The sequence below is a fragment of the Dendrobates tinctorius genome, unplaced genomic scaffold (assembly GCF_039654945.1).
Source record: "Dendrobates tinctorius isolate UK_male_01 unplaced genomic scaffold, ASM3965494v1 ptg000095l, whole genome shotgun sequence".
Lineage (NCBI taxonomy): Eukaryota > Metazoa > Chordata > Amphibia > Anura > Dendrobatidae > Dendrobates > Dendrobates tinctorius.
This window is the reverse complement of record NW_027361763.1, coordinates 22,991,590-23,016,189: the sequence shown is the minus strand read 5'-3', so window position 1 is coordinate 23,016,189 and position 24,600 is coordinate 22,991,590. Positions and strand designations below refer to the sequence as shown.

Below are 24,600 nucleotides of genomic sequence, written 5' to 3'. Positions count from 1 at the left end.
AGAGTCTTCACCAATCGTCTGATGTCCCGGTACATTGTATGGGATCTTCTACTGAAGCTCTGCTGGATATCACTCTTCTGCATGATGCTTTGCTCTGCTCAGACCTCGGCTCCTGGATGTCGTCTAACAATGAGAGACTATGCATTTGAATACAAATATTCTCAAGATGGAGACATTATTATAGGAGGAATCTTCACTGTACATTCATGGATAATTAAATGGCATCAAATGGGCAAACTATTCTACAAAATGGTCTGCACAAAGTAAGTAAAAAAAAAAATAGTAGACTATACCTACCTCTTTCTGTAAATCATGATATTCTTTTTGTTTCATAGCAAAACAATTAAATCAATAAAATGGTTCATAATGTTGGAGGCCAATATGAGAAACTCTATCTCAATTCAGAAACAATTTACAGATATTGGGCTGTTAGTTTGTGTATGATCAATGGTATACAGTGGGGAAAAAAGTATTTAGTCAGCCACCAATCGTGCAAGTTCTCCCACTTAAAAAGATGAGAGAGGCCTGTAATTGACATCATAGGTGGACCACAACTATGAGAGTCACAATGAGAAAACAAATCCAGAAAATCACCTTGCCTGATTTGGCAAGATTTATTTTTAAAATTATGGTGGAAAATATAAGTATTTGGTCATTAACAAAAGTTCATCTCAATATCTTGTTATATTTCCTTTGTTGGCAATGACAGAGGTCAAGCGCTTTCTGTAAGTCTTCACAAGGTTGGCACACACTGTTGGTGGTATGTTGGCCCATTCCTCCATGCAGATCTCCTCTAGAGCAGTGATGTTTTGGGCCTGTCGCTGGGCAACAAAGACTTTCAAATCCCTCCAAAGGTTTTCTATGGGGTTGAGATCTGGAGACTTGCTAGGCCACTCCAGGACCTTCATATGCTTCTTACGAAGCCTTTCCTTTGTTGTCCTGGCAGTGTGCTTGGGAAGATCCATCCATGATTCAGCTTCAATGCACTTGCTGATGGAAGGAAGTTTGCACTCAAATTATCACTATACATGGCCCCATTCATTGTTTCATCTACATGGGTCAGTTGTCCTGGTCCCTTTGCAGAGAAAAAGCCCCAAAGCATGATGTTGCCACCCCCATGCTTCACAGTAGGCATGGTGTTGTTTTGATGCAACTCAGGATTCTGTCTCCTCCAAACATGATGAGTTTTGTTTCTACCAGATAGTTCTACTTTGGTTTCATCAGACCACATGACATTCTCCCAATACTCCTGGATAATCTCTCTAGCAAACTTCAGACGGGCCTGGACATGTACTGGCTTAAGCAGGGGGGACACGTCTGGCACTGCAGGATCTGTGTCCCTGGCTGCGTAGTGTGTTACTGAGGGTAGCCTTTGTTACAATGGTCTCAGGTCTATGCAGGCCATTCACTAGGTCCCCCTGTGTGGTTCTGGGATTTTTGCTCACTGTTCTTGTGATCATTTTGACCCCCCTGGGGTGAGATCTTGCATGGAGCCCCAGATCGAGGAAGATTATCAGTGGTCTTTTATGTCTTCTATTTTCTTATTATTCTTCCCACAGTTGATTTCATCACACCAAGCTGCTTGTCTATTGCAGATTCAGTCTTCCCAGCCTGGTGCAGAGCTACAATTTTGTTTCTGGTGTCCTTCGACAGTTCTTTGGTCTTCACCATAGTGGAGTTTGGAGTGTGACTGCATCAGGTTGTGGAAGTTGTCTTTTATTCTGATAACAAGTTCAAACAGGTGCCATTACTACAGGTAATGAGTAGAAAACAGAGGAGCCTCTTAAGGCCCCTTTACAGTTAGCAATGCACCAGCAATCCCGACCAAGATACGACCCAGTCAGGATCGCTGGTGCATCGCTAAATGGTCGCTAGTGAGCTTACACACAGGCAGATCTCACAGCGATCCAGCAGAGATCTAGCGGTCGTTACTTATCTTTCAGACTAGGCGATGCTGACATCCTCCCGTCCGCGTCCACGCGTCGCTCGTCGGAGCCAGCAGGAAGCGCCCGACGAAAAATGGAGCTGCGCGATCTCGTGCGATCAGCGATGGACAACGGGGGAGCTGGTCGGAGGTAATCATCACACATAGCGATATCGCTAGCGATATCGCTGCTGCGTCACCAAATCGGTGATGCTTTAGCGATATTGTTAGCAATATCGCTATGTGTAAAACCCCCTTTAAAGAAGGTCTGTGAGAGCCAGAAATCTTCCATGTTTTTAGGTGACCAAATACTTATTTTCCACCATATTTTGAAAACTAAGTCTTGCCAAATCAGACAAAGTGATTTCTTGGATTAGTTTTCTCATTTTGACTCTCATAGTTGTGGTCTACCTATGATGTCAATTACAGGCCTCTATCATCTTTTTAAGTGGACGAAGTTGCACAATTGGTGGTTGACTAAATACTTTTTTCCCAATTATATTTACATTTATAATTTAAGGGTTTTTTTTTACTACTTTACTCACAAAAAAGCTCTAACTCAAAGGGATATTGGGTTGAATAAAGAATACAGCATAGTAAGCGTTGGGCTCATTTTCTTTTAGGAATTTTATGGTGCTTTTACTCGTGTAGACTATCTTTCCCTTTTTCTTGGGGGGAAAACACATTTAATAATGTACCACAAATGTAGAGATAAAGGCACAGACCTTACAAGTCATTACATTTAGAAAAAAATGATCATAAAATTCTAAGTTAATATCTTAATTGAAGTCTACAAGCTCATGCCACGATACAGTGATTGCTTTGATATCCAGGCACAGAAACTTATGGGGACCACCTCAGTCACAAAACTGCACCAACCTTGCTACCAGCAACCGTGACTTTGGGTCTAATAATCCTAGAAAGACACTGTAGGACAGCATGTAGTAAGCTTTGCTGATTTATTGTTTGTTTTTCACATTGAAATCATGTGAGTTAAATTATATTTAGAGATGAGTGGACCTAAAGAGATTTAAATATGCCAAATTGTGAAGATTTTACCTTGAATTTCATTTTACAGCAATTTTATTTTCTACAAATTGAATGTCCTTCATTATGCTCTGGGGTCGAGGCAGACATCTGACCACAATAAACTTAAAATGTAAGAAAGAAAAGAATTAATGCTCCCTTCCCCGCTCACCTATCTGGCCACTCACGGTATTTGGTGTCCCCCCTTTGATGCCGCATGATGTTACCCTGAGCATCTTTATGCTTGGCCACCATGACATTGTGTCCTTATGGTGAGCAGGCAAGGTCGTAGACAGAAGTCTCGGCTTAGCATGTGCAGGCTGGGGTTTCAGCACATAGTGGCGCAAGAAGAGGCACAGAAGACCATACTGGGGACAGAGAGCCCCTCAAGGTTTCAGTAGTTGGCCACCATTTTGTTGAATTCAGGCAGCAAAAAATGCAAAAAGTCTGTTTGGTTTTTAGAGAAGAGAAAAAAAACTGACCAACATCTCCAAACAGAATAAAGAAAGTGTGAAAATGTGCTCAATGCTATGACTGCATAAAAGGCCTCTTTCACACATCAGTTTTTTGCCTTCAGGCGCGATCCGGCTTTTTTTTGTAAAACCGGATCCGGCAAAATGCAATGCCGGATCCAGTTTTTCCCCATTGACTTGCATTAGTGCCGGATCGTGCCGGATGGCATTGCGTTTCATCCGTTTTTTGCCAGATCCGGCAACTTGTCTCATTCCGGCGTCTGGAAAAAACGGCTACTGTAACGTTTTTTGTCTCCGGCGAAAAAGCCGGAAGCGCCGTATCCGGCGCTTCCAGCTTTTTGCTACAATGAAAGTCTATGGGCGCCGGAATGCGCCGGATCCAGAAAAAGACGGATCCAGCCACCGGATCCGGTTTTTTTAAGTCTGCGCATGCTCAGATCCAATTGGCCAGCCCCCAGGAACAGATATAACCTGCTAGACGGATCCAGCAAAAAAACAGATCCGTTTCTACAGTTCTCCAAAATTTATGCCGGATCCGTTTTTTCTAAAAATAGCCGGATCCTGCCTGACGGCAAAAAACTGATGTGTGAAAGTAGCCTAATGTACAAGCAAAAGAACTGAGCAGCCTCTCAGCTCGAAGAAGTAATCAACACGATTATATGAAGTCTGGACTGCATTAGTGATGAGCGAGTATACTCGTTACTCGGGTTTTGCTGAGCATGCTCATGTGGTCTCCGAGTATTTTGGTGTGTTCAGAGATGTAGTTGTTGTTGTCTTTTCTGCATTATTTGCGACTTGTAGACAGGCTGAATACATGTGGGAATTCCCTAAAATCAGGCATTCCTCACATGTATTCAAGCTGTCTAGCAGTTGTAAATCATGCAGATATTATGACGAAAACTATATCTCAGAGCACGCCAAAATACCCGGAGGACACCCGAGCGTGCTCGGGGAGACCGGAACAACAAGTATACTCGCTCATCACTAGACTGCGTCACTCTTCACTATAGCTTACACTTGTAAATTAAGCACATAAATTGGCCAATTAGTGAGAGCCCACCAGCCATGGCAAGGCATACATTACTCTGATATAACCCTAAACCTAATATTTATCAACAGCGTCTTTCCCTGGTTGAAAGCCTACAAATTTAAGGGCAGATAAAATCCAGCATCAATTAAAAGCAGTTTTAGGTTGAAGAGTTCAAAATAATAATAATAATAATAATAATAATAATAATAATAATAATAATAATAATTTTATTTCTATAGTGCCAACATATTGCGCAGAGCTTTACACTATAGAGGGGACTTGTACAGACAATAGACATTATAGCATAGCAATAATCACATAGATGAAAACATTTACCAAGAGGAATGAGGGCCCTGCTCACAAGCTTACAATCTATGAGGGAAAAGGTAGACACGAAAGGTGGGTGGTAACAATCCAACCAGACCATATAAAATATGGAGTTAGTTATTACCTCCAACACCGTGTTACAAAAGAAATTACTGACCAGCAGCTGCGAACAGAATAAAGCAAGCGTGAACAGGTAAAATTTGCCAAGATTGCATAATATACAAAAAAAAAACCAGCAGCCTCTCTAAATATTGAATCTATGAAATTTTGTCAGCATCAGCTAAATTATACTTTTAAAATTGAACTTCTAATGCATTGGCCAATTTGTGCCTTCATTTTACATTTTTCATTTTCATTTCTAAATTCTATACAGCAGTAACAGTCTAAATTTCATAGATTCAATATTTGCAGACATGTCATCAATCAATTTTTTGAAAAATTTGATTAGTATTCAGTTCCACTGTCGATAAGTTTTCATGTCGCTAATATTTATTAAATCACTTGATTTGAAATGTGAAAAGTGCACAAAAATTGATTAAAAAACAGAGATAGGAAAACATAATAGGTCACATTTATCAAGCTCAACGTACGACACTTCTAGCATAATTTGTGCCAAAAATATGAATATACAGCAGGTGAAATAAGTATTGAACCATCATGAGATGTTTTTTGAGAGTCACCTTGGTAATGAGACACCTTTTTGTAGACCATCAGTTGAACCAGCTGATATTATTTTTCACTAAGTGTCAGGATTGCTCTCTAATTCCTGATAGATTTCAGCTGGTGTTGTGACTTTTAATGGATTTTTGCATCTCTATTTCTTCCTGTGTTCAATACTTTTTCCTTGTGTCATTTCTCATTATAATTTATGGACATCTATGGTTACATTTCTTTGCCTGTGTAGATTGGATGGGTTGTTACCAACATCTCGTGAGAATTTCTTGACTATAGCACTTTTAGAAATATATTTTAAAAATCAGTGACTTGTTCAATACTAACAGTACATCAAAAAAGTGAGTACACCCTTCACATTTTTGTAAATACTTTATTATATCTTTTCATGGGATAACGCTAAGATAAAAATGACTCAACACGCAACAATTAATGTTTAAACCATTGTAAAGCAACAAAAGTGAGTTCACCCCTAAGTGAAAATGGCCAAATTGTGCCCAATTAGTCTTCTTTGAGACCGTCGTTTCTGCATAACATCTAAAAAAAAGTTTTGCTCTTGTACCAGAATAGTACCTGAACCCAAACCTGAACCCAGGCCCTATTCAGATGAATGGGGGGCAAGGACATCCATTGTTTGCCACCCTGTCATATGCATGACAGTGCAGCAAACATGGTCTCTGATCGTCAGTAAGATCATTAGTATCGGTCAGAGATCTGTAGTTTGCATGCTATAAGATGGCTGCATGAGCCATGATCTGTGACAGGAGGTACAAAGCTTACAGGCTTTGGATAATGAGAGAGTACTACTCTCAATAGCCTATGCCTGCTGTCGCTGATAACGCAAAAGCAGGCACATCAGATGGGAGTATTCATCAGCCGATGCCTGTGCTATAAATAATTTTTTTTAAAAAGTGGGATCTCTTCTATTTTTGATAACCAGGGCAGTTAAAACTGACAGGGCTTCAATTCTCAGCTGTCAGCTTTATCATGGTTATCAAAGAATAGTGCGATCCCACACCATTTTTTAAAAATTATTTAAATAAATAATTTAAAAAAAACAACTCGGGTTCCCCCATTTTTCTGGCATTCTCAGACTGCTAAGGGTCATGGATATTGGCCCCCTCCAGACTAAAAGTAGCAGCTCACACCCTCCACAGAAAAGACTATTCTATTAGATGGGCCAATTCTGGCACTTAGCCTTGCTCTTCCTACTTGATCTGGTGTGGTGGCAAGTGGTTTAATAGTTGTGGGATTGAAGTCAGCTGTTTTATGGTACTAGACATCAAATCAACAGGTTAGTAATGGAGAGATGTCTATAAGAGTTAGATTGTAAAAAAGACACAGCCATAACAACATCCATTAATTGAAATGACTCAGACTCCTTTATTTTATATAAAAAAGCACAGTAATACTAGCCTTCTGCCTAATGTATTCAAGCCCCTGTCACCTGTTATAGACAAAAAAGGATAAACAACCATAATACTCACCATACGCCTAATCCACTGATGTCCATGTCCACTGTAAGAAAAAGAAAAACATTGAGCAACCATATGCCTTCCCTGTCCATTGAGAATATCATCCATACTGTTCCACTACGATCCAGATGATTTTGATAGCTGTCACAACAGTGATGTGACTGCTATTCCCACCATCTGGAACACACAAACATAGGAGCATAATCGCTCCTACAGTGTCTAGCACTGAGCTGGCAGGTGAACTTTTTCATGCAGAGAGGTGTCATATGTGAGTTCACTGCGGTTCATCAGGTTGGAACTCCAGCTAATTTTTTCACGGCAGCTCTGCAGTAGACACTTCAGAAGCAATTAGCTTAGATGTGAGATAGGTCACCAGAGTTCAGAGTTAATGAAACCCCGTCACCTCACTGAAGTCACCGCTTGCTTCTTGAGAAAGTTCTCACAAATGCTGACATCAGCTATGAACTTCGGTGACCTTTATAATATCGGCACTATACACTACAGGAGCATAATCATGATCATGTCTCAATGTGTTGCGGCTGGTGTGAATTGCAGTCACATCACTGATGTGACTTCTCTCCAAATTATCCTAATTATCATGGGGTATTATGGATTATCATCTCGTCAGACAGGTGAGGGATTTAGTTCTTTATTATTTTTCTTCTTTTCAATGGAACATGGGCATCGTGGATTAAGCATAAAGGTGAGCGCTATGGTTGTTTATTATTTTCTGTTTTTTTACATGTGACATGGGCTTCAATGCATTAGGCGTAATGTGAGAAAAACTGTGCTTTTAAGGACTTCATTCTGACTATCTTTTTACAATTAACGTTGGGGTTAGTAATGGGGGCATCTTAAAAATGTCTCTACATTATTAATCCCTTGGCATGCTGTCAGCTGACAATATAAAGCTGACATCAACCCCACAACTATTACCCCACTTGTCACCGCTCTAATGCAAGTGGGAAGAGTGAGTCAAAGTGCCAAAAATGGTGTATCTTAATGATGTGCAATTTCTGGGGTGACTAAAGGCTGATGTTCTTAGCGTGGGAGGAGGGACAAGGAGTTGTAAATATCAGTCAACAAATGTCTGTTTAGCCTTTGCTGGTTTGAAATTGTTTATTTTATGGGGTCTCCCATAAAATAACCAGTAAAGGGTAACCAAACAGTTGGATATAGCCCTTCTTCCCAAAATTTTAACATCAGCGCTTGAGTTTCTCTCTGCTGCTTATGAAAATTACAGGGGAACACCCAAGCATTTTTTTTTACTAGTTTTTAAAATTCATTAACAAGAACACTAAGGTAACATCACATCACATCAACTCTTTCTCTTGTTTTGCAAGTGTCAGTGCCGGACTGATGAACCCCAGCGAGTCCATGACTCCGTACTCTGGCATTAAACAGTTCAGCACTGGAGCTATCGTGAGACGGTGGCTTTAACTCAGGTAACCTCAGCCACAGAGTTTCCCAACAAGGCCCAGAAAACCTCATTGGTAACTTTGAGGGACATTTTAAGGTTACTGGAGTATCCAACTGCTGGACCACCTGGAGGCTGTGAACTAAGGTTAACGTTAGTGTGCATTTTACTGTACTTATGCAAAAATTACAAATATAAATGAAAAAAAGCATGGGGTGCACCATTATTTTCATAAGCAGCAGAAAGAAAGAAGACAGCAGAGGGCTGATGTTAATATTCTGTGAAGGAGCCAATAGTCAAAGTTTTCAGGCTACTAATATCAGCTCACAGCACTTTGAATAGCGTATACTGGTTATTAAAGGGAAGATCCCTCCAAAAAATGACTCAATAGCCATCAAAGGTTATGCAGACATCTGGGGTCTGAAAATAATAGCCTAGTAAAGGGCCATGAATATTGGCCCCCTCCCAGACTAACAGCAAGAGCTTTCAGTCACATCAATAATATGCTTATCCTTGCTCTTCCCACTTGCCCTGGTATGGGGCACAGAGTGCCCTTTCAGCCTGGTGAACAATGAAGTTCCAGCTTTGAGTACTGTACCCCTTAAGCCTGTTAAACAGTTCACTTACAGTCTGTTGTATTGAGCCCGTACAGCCTAGTCCACTTCCAGTGTGGTGTTTACTGCCCTAAAAATAAATGAAGAGAGTATTAAATAAGGGATGTGGTTGTGGCGCTGCTGCTGCTGACGGTGGAGCTGCTGTAGTGAGTGGCCATGGTTGTTCAGTGCCTACTATGTCCCCATTTGAAATACCTTCCTGGTGCATGCAGGCCCCAGGACTTTTGGCATCTTATTGTAGGCCCTCATTATGCTTGAAAAATGGTGATTACACAAGATGCTGTAAAGGTGGTAGATTGGATGGTTGACAGTGGCTTCAGTGTATGCAGTTTCTTGGCATTGTCTTCTACCATTTCTACTGCAGAAAGCACAGATTTGGCACCGTAGGACCATGGTCATCATTCTTCCACCTTACCCCCTTGCAAAACAGTGAAAATATCTGAGCTGCAAGTCACGCAGCAGTCTCTTCTGCTGTTTGATAACTCTGCTGGCTGGGGTTCATTGTCCCATTCACCTGACCTTGACCTAAAAGTGAAAGAGCCTGAGTGCACTGATGCCCAACCACTTGTAATGTCAAAGGATGAGTATGTCGTAGTGCCTGCAGTGAGCAGACCACTGTAGCACATCTCTGACAATGAGGAATCACAAGTGTCAACTACTGCATCCTTCTGCAGTGTGCCAACTGGCAAGGAGAGCAGGGGTGTGGAATGGGTGGAAGATGATACAAGAGAAGATGAGGTCCTAGACCCCACATGGATCAAAGGCCATAATAGTGACATGCTTAGTTTGGAGGAAGAGGGGTTGGCCACGCTGGCACAGGAGAGCAGCTTTTCAGGGAACAGTGTGGAAAAGCACAGTGGCCAGCTCTAAGCCAGTACATCGGCTGCTACTGACCACCGCTCCAATGAAATGAGCACACCAAAACCAGCTCAAGGGAACACCCTGGCATAGGACTTATTCAGGCAATGTCCTGACGACAAGCAACAGGTGGTTTACATGCTGTATTTTCAGAGGCTGAAGCGAGGCATAAATCTTCTGAACTTCAGCAGCACCAGCATCAGGAGTCATGTGAAATCTAAGCACAAGCTAGAATGGACTGCACATGTTTAAAAGCATGACAAATTTGAGCCTCCTAATGCTTCCTCTTCTACTGCAGTCTCGGCCTCTTCCTCACAATTAACAATGCCACTTGCATCCCTACAAAAAAAGAATTTGACACCACCACCACTAGTGTCAACGAGCACCTCCACACCATCTCATGGAAGTGTTCAGCTTTCAATCCCTCACACCCTGTATAGAAAGTGGAGATACTTTAACAGTCACCCATGAGTGATGAACCTAAATGCCAGCATTTCAAATTTACTGGCTTTCAAAATGCTGCCATTCCAGCTGGAGGAGATGGACAGTTAAAAAACTGATTGCAGTGGCTGCTCCACAGTATGCTGTTCCCAGCCCCTACTACTTTTTCAGGTGGGCCATCCCTGCCCTGCACACACACGTGGCTGTGCAAATCAAGTGTGCACTGTTCAACTCCATCAGTGGCAAGGTCAACATAACAACTGATATGTGGACCAGTAAGAATAATAAGTGACGGTACACCTCCCTACTGGGTCAAATCTACTGGTGGGTGGGCCAGAAGCTGAAGGCATTGTACACCATGTCCTATGGCCACTGAGGATTTCTGGATGTTCTCCTGTCCAGAGTGCTTCTTCCTCCTACTCTGCTTCCTCCACCACCTCATCACCCACTCATAGTAAGACTTTCAATATCAACTTGAGCACAGCCAGGGGGAAAAGACCGCAGAAGGTTCAGAAGCTGATCTGTTTGGGGGACAGATAACACAGCACACAGGAGTTGCAGATGGGGATCAAAGATCAGACATATGAGTGGTTGCTGATGCTGCACCTCAAGCCCAGCCTGGTGGTGTGCTATAACAGGTGAAATCTGGTAGGAGCACTGGTCCTAGCAGGACTGACACACATACCTTGCTTGGCATATGTGCTTAATTTGGTCTTGCTGGCCTTCCTCAAAAAATACCCAGAAATGTCTGATATGCTGGTGAATATGCGGGCAGTTTGTGCACACTTTCAGCAATCTCACTCTGCTGATTCTCGTCTGTCTGCATTGCAGCACCATTTGTGTCTTCTTGCCTCATATGCAATGTAACAATAAGGTGGAACTCCACCCAGGATATGTTGCAGAGGATGTGTGAGCAACAGCAAGCAATAATGGAATTTCAGATGCAGCACGCATGAGTGAGTCACTCGGCTGAACAACTCACTTCATCACCAATGAGGGGGCCTCCATATGTGCGTTTTGCAGTCCTTTGAATATTAAAGCAATATTGCCAGCGCTGATAACACCACCATCAGTGCTACAATACCACTTTTATGCCTGCTGGAAACAATACTGCAAGCAGTGATGCATGAGGTAGTGGCGCAGGAAGAAGGGGAGCAGGAAGGAAAGGGACCATATTCATTGTCATCAGGCCATTTTTCCACTCATGGATAGGAGGGTAAGTTGTTGTAGCAACAGTAGCCATTTACAAAAGTATCTAGCTAAGTGATAGATATTAAGGATGAGGAGTAGAGTTGAGCATTCCGATACCGCAAGTATCGGGTATCGGCCGATACTTGCTGTACTGGAATTCCGATACCGACATCCGATATTTTTTCAATATCGGTATCGGGCATCGGAATCGGAAGTTCAAAGTTGATTGACAGCTGAAATGACGTCATCATGATGCGCGGTGTGTGCGCATCATGATGCGCCGTCATTTCGGGCCTTCCGGGGGTCTCTGCCGGCCTGCCGGGGGGCTGTGCCGGCCTGCCGAGGGGCTGTGTGGACTGCCCGGGGTCTGTACCGGCCTGCTGGGGGGCTGTGCCGGCCTGCCGGTGGTCTGTGCACCCTGTGGGGGTCTGTACCGGCCTGCCGGGGGGCTGTGCCGGCCTGCCGGGGGGCTGTGCACCCTGTGGGGGTCTGTACCGGCCTGCCGGGGGGCTGTGCTGATGTCCGGGGGTCTGTGCAGGCATCGTCCGATGGGACTACAAGTCCCATCGGGCGATGCCTGCTACCATGACAGTGATTGACACATTAGCCAATGATGGGACAGTAGTAGTCCCATCATCCGGCTAATGTGTTAAATGTTAAAAAAATAAAAAATAAATACTACATACATACTACATACATACTACATGCATGCTACATACATACCACATATACAGTGGGGAAAAAAAGTATTTAGTCAGTCAGCAATAGTGCAAGTTCCACCACTTAAAAAGATGAGAGGCGTCTGTAATTTACATCATAGGTAGACCTCAACTATGGGAGACAAACTGAGAAAAAAAAATCCAGAAAATCACATTGTCTGTTTTTTTTTCATTTTATTTGCATATTATGGTGGAAAATAAGTATTTGGTCAGAAACAAGCAATCAAGATTTCTGGCTCTCACAGACCTGTAACTTCTTCTTTAAGAGTCTCCTCTTTCCTCCACTCATTACCTGTAGTAATGGCACCTGTTTAAACTTGTTATCAGTATAAAAAGACACCTGTGCACACCCTCAAACAGTCTGACTCCAAACTCCACTATGGTGAAGACCAAAGAGCTGTCAAAGGACACCAGAAACAAAATTGTAGCCCTGCACCAGGCTGGGAAGACTGAATCTGCAATAGCCAACCAGCTTGGAGTGAAGAAATCAACTGTGGGAGCAATAATTAGAAAATGGAAGACATACAAGACCACTGATAATCTCCCTCAATCTGGTGCTCCACGCAAAATCCCACCCCGTGGGGTCAGAATGATCACAAGAACGGTGAGCAAAAATCCCAGAACCACGCGGGGGGACCTAGTGAATGAACTGCAGAGAGCTGGGACCAATGTAACAAGGCCTACCATAAGTAACACACTACGCCACCATGGACTCAGATCCTGCAGTGCCAGACGTGTCCCACTGCTTAAGCCTGTACATGTCCGGGCCCGTCTGAAGTTTGCTAGAGAGCATTTGGATGATCCAGAGGAGTTTTGGGAGAATGTCCTATGGTCTGATGAAACCAAACTGGAACTGTTTGGTAGAAACACAACTTGTCGTGTTTGGAGGAAAAAGAATACTGAGTTGCATCCATCAAACACCATACCTACTGTAAAGCATGGTGGTGGAAACATCATGCTTTGGGGCTGTTTCTCTGCAAAGGGGCCAGGACGACTGATCCGGGTACATGAAATAATGAATGGGGCCATGTATCGTGAGATTTTGAGTGCAAACCTCCTTCCATCAGCAAGGGCATTGAAGATGAAACGTGGCTGGGTCTTTCAACATGACAATGATCCAAAGCACACCGCCAGGGCAATGAAGGAGTGGCTTCGTAAGAAGCATTTCAAGGTCCTGGAGTGGCCTAGCCAGTCTCCAGATCTCAACCCTATAGAAAACCTTTGGAGGGAGTTGAAAGTCCGTGTTGCCAAGCGAAAAGCCAAAAACATCACTGCTCTAGAGGAGATCTGCATGGAGGAATGGGCCAACATACCAACAACAGTGTGTGGCAACCTTGTGAAGACTTACAGAAAACGTTTGACCTCTGTCATTGCCAACAAAGGATATATCACAAAGTATTGAGATGAAATTTTGTTTCTGACCAAATACTTATTTTCCACCATAATATGCAAATAAAATGAAAAAAAAAACAGACAATGTGATTTTCTGGATTTTTTTTTCTCAGTTTGTCTCCCATAGTTGAGGTCTACCTATGATGTAAATTACAGACGCCTCTCATCTTTTTAAGTGGTGGAACTTGCACTATTGCTGACTGACTAAATACTTTTTTTCCCCACTGTATACTACATGCATGCTACATACATACTACATGCTACATGCATGCTACATACATACTACATATATACTACATGCTACATACATACTACATGCTACATACATACTACATGCTACATGCATGCCACATACATACTACATGCTACATACATACCACATATATACTACATGCATACTACATGCATGCTACATACTACATGCTACATACATACTACATATATACTACATGCATGCTACATACATACTACATGCTACATACATACTACATGCTACATACATACTACATATATACTACATGCATGCTACATACATACTACATACTACATACATACTACATGCATGCTACATACATACTACATATATACTACATGCTACATACATACTACATGCTACATACATACTACATGCTACATGCATGCCACATACATACTACATGCTACATACATACCACATATATACTACATGCATACTACATGCATGCTACATACTACATGCTACATACATACTACATATATACTACATGCATACTACATATATACTACATGCATGCTACATACATACTACATATATACTACATGCATGCAACATACATACTACATGCTACATACATACTACATACATACTACATGCATGCTACATACATACTACATGCTACATACATACCACATATATACTACATGCATGCTACATACATACTACATGCTACATGCATGCTACATACATACTACATACATGCTACATACATACTACATACTACATGCATGCTACATACATACTACATATATACTACATGCTACATACATACTACATGCTACATACATACTACATGCTACATGCATGCCACATACATACTACATGCTACATACATACCACATATATACTACATGCATGCTACATACATACTACATGCTACATGCATGCTACATACTACATGCTACATACATACTACATATATACTACATGCATGCTACATACATACTACATGCTACATACATACTACATGCTACATACATACTACATACATACTGCATGCATGCTACATACATACTACATGCTACATACATACTACATATATACTACATGCATGCTACATACATACTACATGCTACATGCATGCTACATACATACTACATGCTACATACATACTACATACATACTACATGCATGCTACATACTACATGCTACATGCATGCCACATACATACTACATGCTACATACATACTACATACATACTACATATATACTACATGCATGCTACATACATACTACATATATACTACATGCATGCTACATACATACTACATGCTACATACATACTACATACATACTACATGCATGCTACATACATACTACATGCTACATACATACCACATATATACTACATATATACTACATGCATGCTACATACATACTACATGCTACATACATACTACATGCATGCTACATGCATACTACATACATGCTACATACATACTACATACATACTACATGCATGCTACATACATGCTACATACATACTACATACATACTACATGCATGCTACATACAATACATTCATACAATACATACATAGACATACAGTACATATAACATAGAGTAACATACTTACCAATACTTGTCACATTGTTCCCCGAAGCCATTGTCTTTTACGGAATAAATATTAACATAACAAACCACAAAAATACTCACCCTTGATCAGAAGCAGTCCACGAGTGTGTCCCACGACGATCTTGGGTAGAGAACTGCAGCATCAGCTGATGCTGCCGCTCTCTACGGGCTGCAGGAATCCAATGACGGAAGGTAGGTATCCTTCCGCACTGTATCCCTCCACCACTTAAAAAAAAAAAGTCCCTAGTCTCACTTTATATTAAAAGCTGTGTAAGTATGTTACTCTATGTTATATGTACTGTATGTCTATGTATGTATTGTATGAATGTATTGTATGTAGCATGCATGTAGTATGTATGTAGTATGTATGTATGTAGCATGTAGTATGTATGTAGCATGCATGTAGTATGTATGTAGCATGTAGTATGTATGTAGCATGCATGTAGTATATATGTAGTATGTATGTAGTATGTATGTAGCATGTAGTGTGTATGTAGCATGCATGTAGTATATATGTAGTATATATGTGGTATGTATGTAGCATGTAGTATGTATGTAGCATGCATGTAGTATGTATGTAGTATGTATGTAGCATGTAGTATGTATGTAGCATGCATGTAGTATATATGTAGTATGTATGTAGTATGTATGTAGTATATATGTAGCATGTAGTATGTATGTAGCATGTATGTAGTATGTATGTAGTATGTATGTAGCATGCATGTAGTATGTATGTAGTATGTAGCATGCATGTAGTATATATGTAGTATGTATGTAGTATGTATGTAGCATGTAGTATGTATGTAGTATGTATGTAGTATATATGTAGCATGTAGTATGTATGTAGCATGCATGTAGTATGTATGTAGCATGCATGTAGTATATATGTAGTATGTATGTAGTATATATGTAGCATGTAGTATGTATGTAGCATGCATGTAGTATGTATGTAGCATGCATGTAGTATATGTGTAGTATGTATTTAGTATGTATGTAGTATGTATGTAGCATGCAGTATGTATGTAGCATGCATGTAGTATATATGTAGTATGTATGTAGCATGTATGTATGTATGTAGTATGTATGTAGCATGTAGTATGTATGTAGCATGCATGCAGTATGTATGTAGCCTGCATGTAGTATGTATGTAGTATGTATGTAGTATGTATGTAGCATGTAGTATGTATGTAGCATGCATGCAGTATGTATGTAGCATGCATGTAGTATATATGTAGTATGTATGTAGTATGTATATAGCATGTAGCATGTATGTAGCATGCATGTAGTATATATGTAGCATGTAGTATGTATGTAGCATGCATGTAGTATGTATGTAGCATGCATGTAGTATATATGTACTATGTATGTAGCATGTAGTATCTATGTAACATGCATGTAGTATGTATGTATGTAGTATTTTTTTTTTTTTTTTTACATTTAACACATTAGCCGGATGATGGGACTACTACTGTCCCATCATTGGCTAATGTGTCAATCACTGTCGTGGTAGCAGGCATCGCCCGATGGGACTTGTAGTCCCATCGGACGATGCCTGCACAGACTACCGGAGCCTGCACAAACCCCCCGGCAGGCCGGTACAGCCCCCCCGGCAGGCCGGCACAGCCCCCTGGAGCCTGCACAGACCACCGGCAGGCCGGTACAGACCCCGGGCAGTCCGCACAGCCCACCGGCAGGCCGGCACAGACCCCCGGCAGGCCGGCAGAGACCCCCGGAAGGCCCATACAGACCCCCGAGAGGCTGTACAAGGGCAGGAAAGGGTTTTTCCAATTCCGATACCGGAAGTCTCATAGACTTGAATGGGACTTCCGGTATCGGCATCGGCGATACCGATACTTTTTTTAAAGATCGGCCGATCCATTCCGATCCGATATTTTGAAGTATCGGACGGTATCGCTCAACTCTAATGAGGAGGAAAAACAGCCATGACCAAAGCAGGGTGGCACTGAGATCAGCTCATAGGCAAAACTCCAACATGGCTGTGGTAATAATGAGGACTTCGGTGATACAACTCCCACTGAGGACAGCTTGTCATTGACTCCAGGCAGCCTGGCAACCATGAGCCAATAAATGCTTAAGTGCCTGTGCAATGATAGCCAAATTGCTTTTATTGTCATCAGTGCAGATAACTGAGTGGCCACCCTGCTGTATCCCCAGTGCAAAGAAGTCACCAACACAGCTGTGGCACAACTACCACCTCAAAAGGCAGAGTTAGCATGGCTGCAATTTGGCAAAATTTTATGAGCATGCACAACATCTGATATTGTGGAGCGCCGGGCCCCATAATGAGATGGCAGTAAACATGGTGGTGGTGATGGTGGGCGAAACCCAAAATTCAAATGGGCATGTTTGAAATGGCATTTTTATTCCATTATCTTGATAACTGTTTGGCTTGATGAATGGAACTCCAAAATGTAGGACTGAAAGCTCTCTCAAACGTATGATACAGGGTGACCCTTGCCAAACTCAGGTTTCACGGTACCTGCTGACTCTGCAAATCTTCAGTGAGGGCCACATAATGAAATGGTGGTGAACATAGTGGTGGTGAGCAAATCCCAAAATTCAAATGGGCATGTTTTAGCTGGCATTGCAAATGAATGAGGAATATGTATTCCACTATCTTGCTTACTATTTGGCATGATGGAAGGACCTCCCAAATGTAGGCGTGAGAGCTCTTACAAATACATGATACAAGGACTCCAGAGGGCTCTTACCAACCTCAGAACTCAGGTTTTATGGCATCTGCTGGCACTCTGCAAATTGAAATTTTGGGCCGCATAATGACATGGCGTGGACATAGTGGTTGTGGTGGGCAGAGCCCAAAATTCAAATGGGCATGTTTTAACTGGCATTGTAAAGGGATGGGGAATAAGTATTCTACTTTCTTTCTAACTATTTGGTATGAGGGAGGGATCTCCCAACTGTTGGAAAGAGAGAGAGCCCTCACAAATGTTAAAGGAAATACAAAAGATAAAATGCTCCATGTAAACATATGCAAAAGGGGAGTTAAATATATATATTTTTTAATTTTGCTTTCTATACATGTAATTATGAAGGAAAAAAATATTTCTTAGCAAAAAATTGGTTTGGTAGGTCTTTTTATAAATATTTATAACTGGTGCAATAGTCTGGCAACATTATTCCCAGATACCATATGTGAGTCAGAAAGGCATTCAGGCATCTACTCCATGATGTTCCCATTTAGTTTTAGCACTTTCCCATCCATTTCAACTTTTTTCTCATGCCCCCTGACCTGTTTGTTTGATCCAGCAGAGAAATATTCGGCTTTCCCATTGACTTGCATTTTATTCATTATTCGGTACGAATACAAGGATATTAGAAATTATTTGTGGCAATTTTCCCGAATCCGAATATTTTATGATTCGGTCATCACTATTGGCCTCCTCATCCCCATCCTGGTATGCATGGTCTCCGCATCCACATCCTGGTATGCATGGCCTCCGCATCCACATCCTGGTATGCATGGCCTCCGCATCCACATCCTGGTATGCACGGCCTCCTCATCACCTTCCTGGTATGCATGGCCTCCTCATCACCATCCTTTTATGCATGGCCTCCTCATCCCTATCATGGTATGTCTGGCCTCCTCATCCCTATCCTGGTATGCATGGTACGCCTCATCCCTATCCTGGTAAGCATGACACCCTCATCCCCATCCCCATCTTGATATGCATGGTTCCCTAATCCCTATCCTTGTATGCATGGCCCCCTCATCCCTATTCTGGTATTCATGTCACCTTCATCATCCCCATCCTGGTATGCATGGCCCCATCAGAAAAACATTAAAAAAAATAAACTAAACTACTTAACTTTCATGCGCTCCCTCGCAGCATCCTGTTTGGTTTCCAGTAGCTGATTTATACTTGTAAGCGGCACTTGGCAGTGATGTCATGCGCAGCTTACAAGCAGAGGAGAGCTGTCGGAATACTCACGGCTCTCCATGCTGGGACTATGGTCTTGGAGAGCAGTGAACACTCATTTATCTTTAATAGGGGCAAAGTAGCTGCTGTATCTGCTGGGCAATGATGTGTGCCAGCTACTAAAGGTAATGAATATGAAATGCTCTCCACGCCCATGTGGCCACACGCAATAGCTCGGCCACTGCAGGAATCTGGCAGCTGCAACTATAAGCCGAGGGAGCTGTTTCAGATGTGCTGAAAAACTCAGCTTATACAAGAGTATACACAATAATTTTTGTAATTGATCAAAGAAAAAAACTTACAATTCTGTTGGTGCAAATTCCTTTTTCTATGCTGTAATTTTTTTAAAAGTATTGTTTGTTTTTTGGGGGTCATTGAACTGGAGTATTGGCAGAATGTATTCCTTTATCAATGAAACTTTTGCACATCAGACTGCTGCCGACCACATATCTGATCAGGAAGCCTCTCTCCCACACTTCCAGAGTCAGCAGAATTCGTGACATCCATATCTTATAATTCAGTAGATCTGCACATGTCAATGGCATGCTCCCGTCCCTCTTTATGACTTTTCCCTGGTAATGGAATATGCCGCAGTATCTTCAGATATGTAACCTTCATATTGTGGAACTTCTTATATCCACGTTTAGGCTTTTCCTGAAACAGATTGAAACATTTGATATATTTATGTGGATTGACAAAGATGTTATGAAACACAGATGCTTCCATATAATGATACATTTTCTTTTTGTGGATATATGTGGATTGATATGGATGCCTCGATTCACATTCTATTGTATATGATCGCTGTGCTAGTCTATCTACAATAATGACTGGTATACAAAAGGGTTTTAGAGGACAAGTCGACAAGTGAAACATCGTTCCTCAACTTTTGGATTCCAATTTATGAGGCAAGGAAGACTGGAACAGGCTGGGATAGAACTAACAAGCTATACACTTTTTGTTTGACACCCATTCCCATTTTTGTGCCTCCTTCCGTCACCCTTATCATGCTTAAAACATACAACTCTGCCCTTCACATCTCCAAACAAATCTATATCAACACCCTCATTACCTCACTATCCAATAATCCTAAAAGTCACCAACACTTTTCATTCCCTCCTCAATCCAAAAGTGTAGGCCCCGACCACTGATCTCAGTGCTGACGATTTGGCCAATTAATTTAAAGAAAAAAATAACTTATCAGGCAGGAAATTTTCTCCCAAACCCTTTATACCATGCACTGTACTCCCTTCCACATTGCATCTAATTCATTCTCTGTCTCTGAACCAGTCACAGAAGAAAAAGTGATCAGGTTCATTGCATCTTTTCACCCTACAACTTACACCAGTGTCCCTATTTCCTCACATCTCCTTCAGTCCATTTCCCTAGCTGTCACCACTCAAGTTCTCTACTATTTGATCTCCCTTTTAGTAAACTCTCCCCTCTCCAATCTGTCCTGAATGCAGGAACCAGGAACATATTTCTCACCAACCATTACACTGATGCTTCTACCCTGTGACTGCCATTGCACTGGTTACCTGTCTGTTACAGTGTTCTATTTTAACTTATCATTCGCGCCCACAAAGTGTTCCATGCTTCATCACCACCCTACATCTACTCCCAAATCTCAGTCTACCACCCTACCCATGCCCTCCTTTCTGCTATGACCTAAGATTAACATTCTCAATAATCCAAACCACTCATCTCCAAGACTTCTCGCATGCTGCACTAATCCTTTGGAATGCACTACACAGGACAATTCGATTAATTCTCCATAACCACATTTTTAAGCGTACTCTAAAAACATATTTCTGCAGCTTGGCCTTTCACCTCAACATACTTGTCTAACTATCCCTGTTTTGAGCATGAAAAATTTTCTTCACTACCAGGACCCTTGTATCATCTGTTCTCACATACTTTATACAATTAATAGACCTCTGTGTCTGTACTTTTACACATATTGGTTGGTAACCGGTTGATGCAGCATTATATGAACACACTATTTATTACACTGATGGCTGGACCGTATACTGAAAGCAATTACCATCCACCTTTCGTGTCTCTCCTATTTCCTTATAGATTGTAAGCTTCAGAGCAGCAGGGCCCTCATTCCTCTTTGTATCTGTTGATTTATGTGATTATTGTTATTCTTTAATGTATTTTATTATCTTTACAAGTCGCCTCTATAATGTAAAGTGCAGCGGAATATGTTGGCGGTATAGATATAAAATTATTATTATGCACTGTGATTTATTTCTCACTTGGATACATTCCATATGGGTATAAGCGTAAATGTACATTATGCCTATAAGTAGACGGCTACAGGGTGCTTTTTTTGAGTTTGGCACTTAAGGGGTTTTTTGTAATGTATATGTAATAAAGATTTCCATTTTAATCGTGGATTAATCTTATTCATTATTGCTATCACAGGTTCCCAATTATTGTGCCACTTTTTTATGGCTTAAGTTTTTAGTAAAAGTCCTATAATAGACACAAACAGTGTTCTTCCTCTTAAACTCGCCCAATGATTATTGTAAAAAAAGTTATTGATCACGTTAAGATCAAGGGTTTAGCTGTGTGTCCTAATATTTTTGTCTGTATACTGCATACGAAAAATGTGATGAATTAACAAATCCAAAAGCCTATGGTCAATGATCTATTTAATTATGGTTATAATGTGAGGCTCAAAGCTAAAAATGCAGAGCAACACTCCACTGTTAAAGGACAAATTATGAACTATGCAAAAACATCCCCCCTTAATTCATGATATAAAACAGATGAAAACATAAAATATATTTTATTTGTAAAATTATGATTTAATCCTATAATTTTCCGTAGGGCCGACTTTAGAGAATACAGACATCTCTTGACATTCATTTTTGCCATTGATGCTATTAATAGTAATCCGGTCATTCTTCCAAACATCACCCTGGGATTTCATCTGTATGATTCATGCGGCAATGTGAATAAAGTCATAAAGGATGTTCTGCAGATAATGTCCGGACACTCAGTAACAGCTCCTAACTATTCATGTATGGAGCATGATAATGTAGCTGGCTTTATTGGAGATCTAGGATCTGCCACCACCCTACCAATGGCTCAGTTATTGGGTATGTATGGATATACGCAGGTAAGTTCCAATAATAAATTTGTCCCCCTCCAATTCTACCCCCATCTAATTTGTAGAATGGATGTGGAGAGGCATAACTGAATAATGCAGATCCAAAAGCAAGTAGAAACGTTCATCTTGATAACACAGGGTTCTCTATTCATCTTGGGAGATGGAATGGCAGAGTAAAATTGGAGGGACATTTAAAACTGAAGCTGCATAATGTTGTAATACAATTTTTAAATAAGTAAAATTGAAACATTTCCACTTTTGTGTTCATGCTGATGTTAGTGCATCTGGCTTACAGCCTATTAGTGACGCCCATACTCTTAGAACAGGTAGGCAACCCAGTGCTAACCAAAATTCATCCTGTGGGAACAGAGGCCAAAGTTTACAGAGCCATCTGGGCCCAACTGCAACCCGATTATTGCTGCTAAGTAGATTTTACTCTCAGCCAGCGGAAAGCCGGCCTGGGACCTTGCACCCTGGTAACTTGTCAGAGCAACATCTCCACAAAACTGACTGGTTTACCCCAATATAAAATTAAATCGGTCAGGATTGATGCACTCCAAACATAAAGAGGTGGTGCTCGAAGGAAAATAAAGTCAAACAGTAGAACGGTGACCTTCGGCACTCAATAAATCACAAAGAAGTTCTGTTGCAAGTTAATTCCCAATTTTAATTAACAGCCGACAAAATATGGTATACAGATAAAGGTCCTTCCCCAACGTTTCGGCGCAATTGCCTTTATCAAGGGTATCTATAATATAACAGGCTAAGCATCACTCTGTCTGAAGCCTTTATAGACTGTGAACGTGCGACGTGCCTGCGCAGTCTGGCTCCAGACAGAATGAGGCATCCAGCGGTGAGGAGTGTGTATGGCGCCCGGAGATGGTGGTATGCGTACATACCGCGATCTCGGGCGCCATACTTACATACTTACCTGATCGGGAGGAGCGTTGCCGTGGCGCTTCTCTTCGGCCGGAGACCGAGGCGGGAGTGAGGCCGGAATCGCACATGCGTAGAGCGCGATCTGGCGCCATTTTACTGAAGACACATTTGCAGTGTGTCTTCAGCAATATGGAGCTGGATAGCGCTATGGGCATGCACGTACTCTGGCGCCAGACTTCTCCCCCGGCCTCCAGCAGAACGTGACAGCGCTGGAGCACAGGAATGAAAGGAGAGTATAAATGTTTTTTTTTGTATGTGTGTAGTTTAATAGGGGTGAGGGGGACCATACATACCAGGAAAGGGGAGAGAGGGGACCATGCATACCAGGAAAGGAAGGTGAGGGGACCATGCATACCAGGATAGGAGGGGTGAGGGGACCATGCATACCACAAAAGGAGGGTGAGGGGACCATGCATACCAAGAAAGGAGGGTGAGGGGACCATGCATACCAAGAAAGGAGGGTGAGGGGACCATGCATACCAGGATGAGGGGGTGAGGGGACCATGCATACCACGAAAGGAGGGTGAGGGGACCATGCATACCACAAAAGCGGAGAGAGGGGACCATGCATACCATGAAAGAGGAGGGATGGGACCATGCATCCACGAAAGGGGAGTGAGGAGACCATGCATACCATGAAAGGAGGTGAGGGGACCATGTATACCAAGTGAGGGGACCATGCATACCATGAAAGGAGGGTGAGGTGACCATGAATACCACGAAAAGGGAGTGAGGGGACCATGCAGAAAAGATGGCCATCAATACGATAAAAGGGTAATATTATCAAGTCTCTGTTACCCTTATGGTAATTTTATTTTTTATAAACTTCATGTTATCCTTTATCTCTTACATCAGAGAGGTCCCCAACCTCAAAGTCCAAAAAGTAGCAAGAAGGCAAAGTAAGTAAAAGAAGTAGGAAAAAGAATAAATAAAAGATGAAGGTGAAAAAAGAAAATTTATTAAAATGAAAAAAATGAAAAAAGAATGAAAAAGAAAGTAATAGAGGAAAGGAAAGAAGGAACAAAGGAAAAAATGGAAAAAGAAAACAATGAGCAAAAAGAAAAAAATGAAAAGAAAATAGTGAAAAAATATGGAAAATAAAGTTGAAAAAAATTAAAAGAATGTAAAAATTTAAAAAATGAGAAAAAATTATGAAATTATGCAAAAATGAAAATGAAATGAAAATGAAAT

General features: G+C 41.5%; 1 protein-coding gene across 1 annotated transcript in view; it reads left to right on the top strand.

The window, feature by feature from the left end:
* The window catches only part of LOC141098824 (vomeronasal type-2 receptor 26-like), a 150,369-nt gene extending 126,057 nt beyond the window's left edge, over positions 1-24,312 (top strand). Inside the window, exons 7-8 of the mRNA XM_073586797.1 lie at positions 22,188-22,479; positions 24,265-24,312. Of these exons, the coding sequence (XP_073442898.1) occupies positions 22,188-22,479; positions 24,265-24,312 (340 nt within the window). The remainder of the gene's footprint in view (positions 1-22,187; positions 22,480-24,264) is intronic.
* The last annotated feature ends 288 nt before the right edge of the window (positions 24,313-24,600 follow it).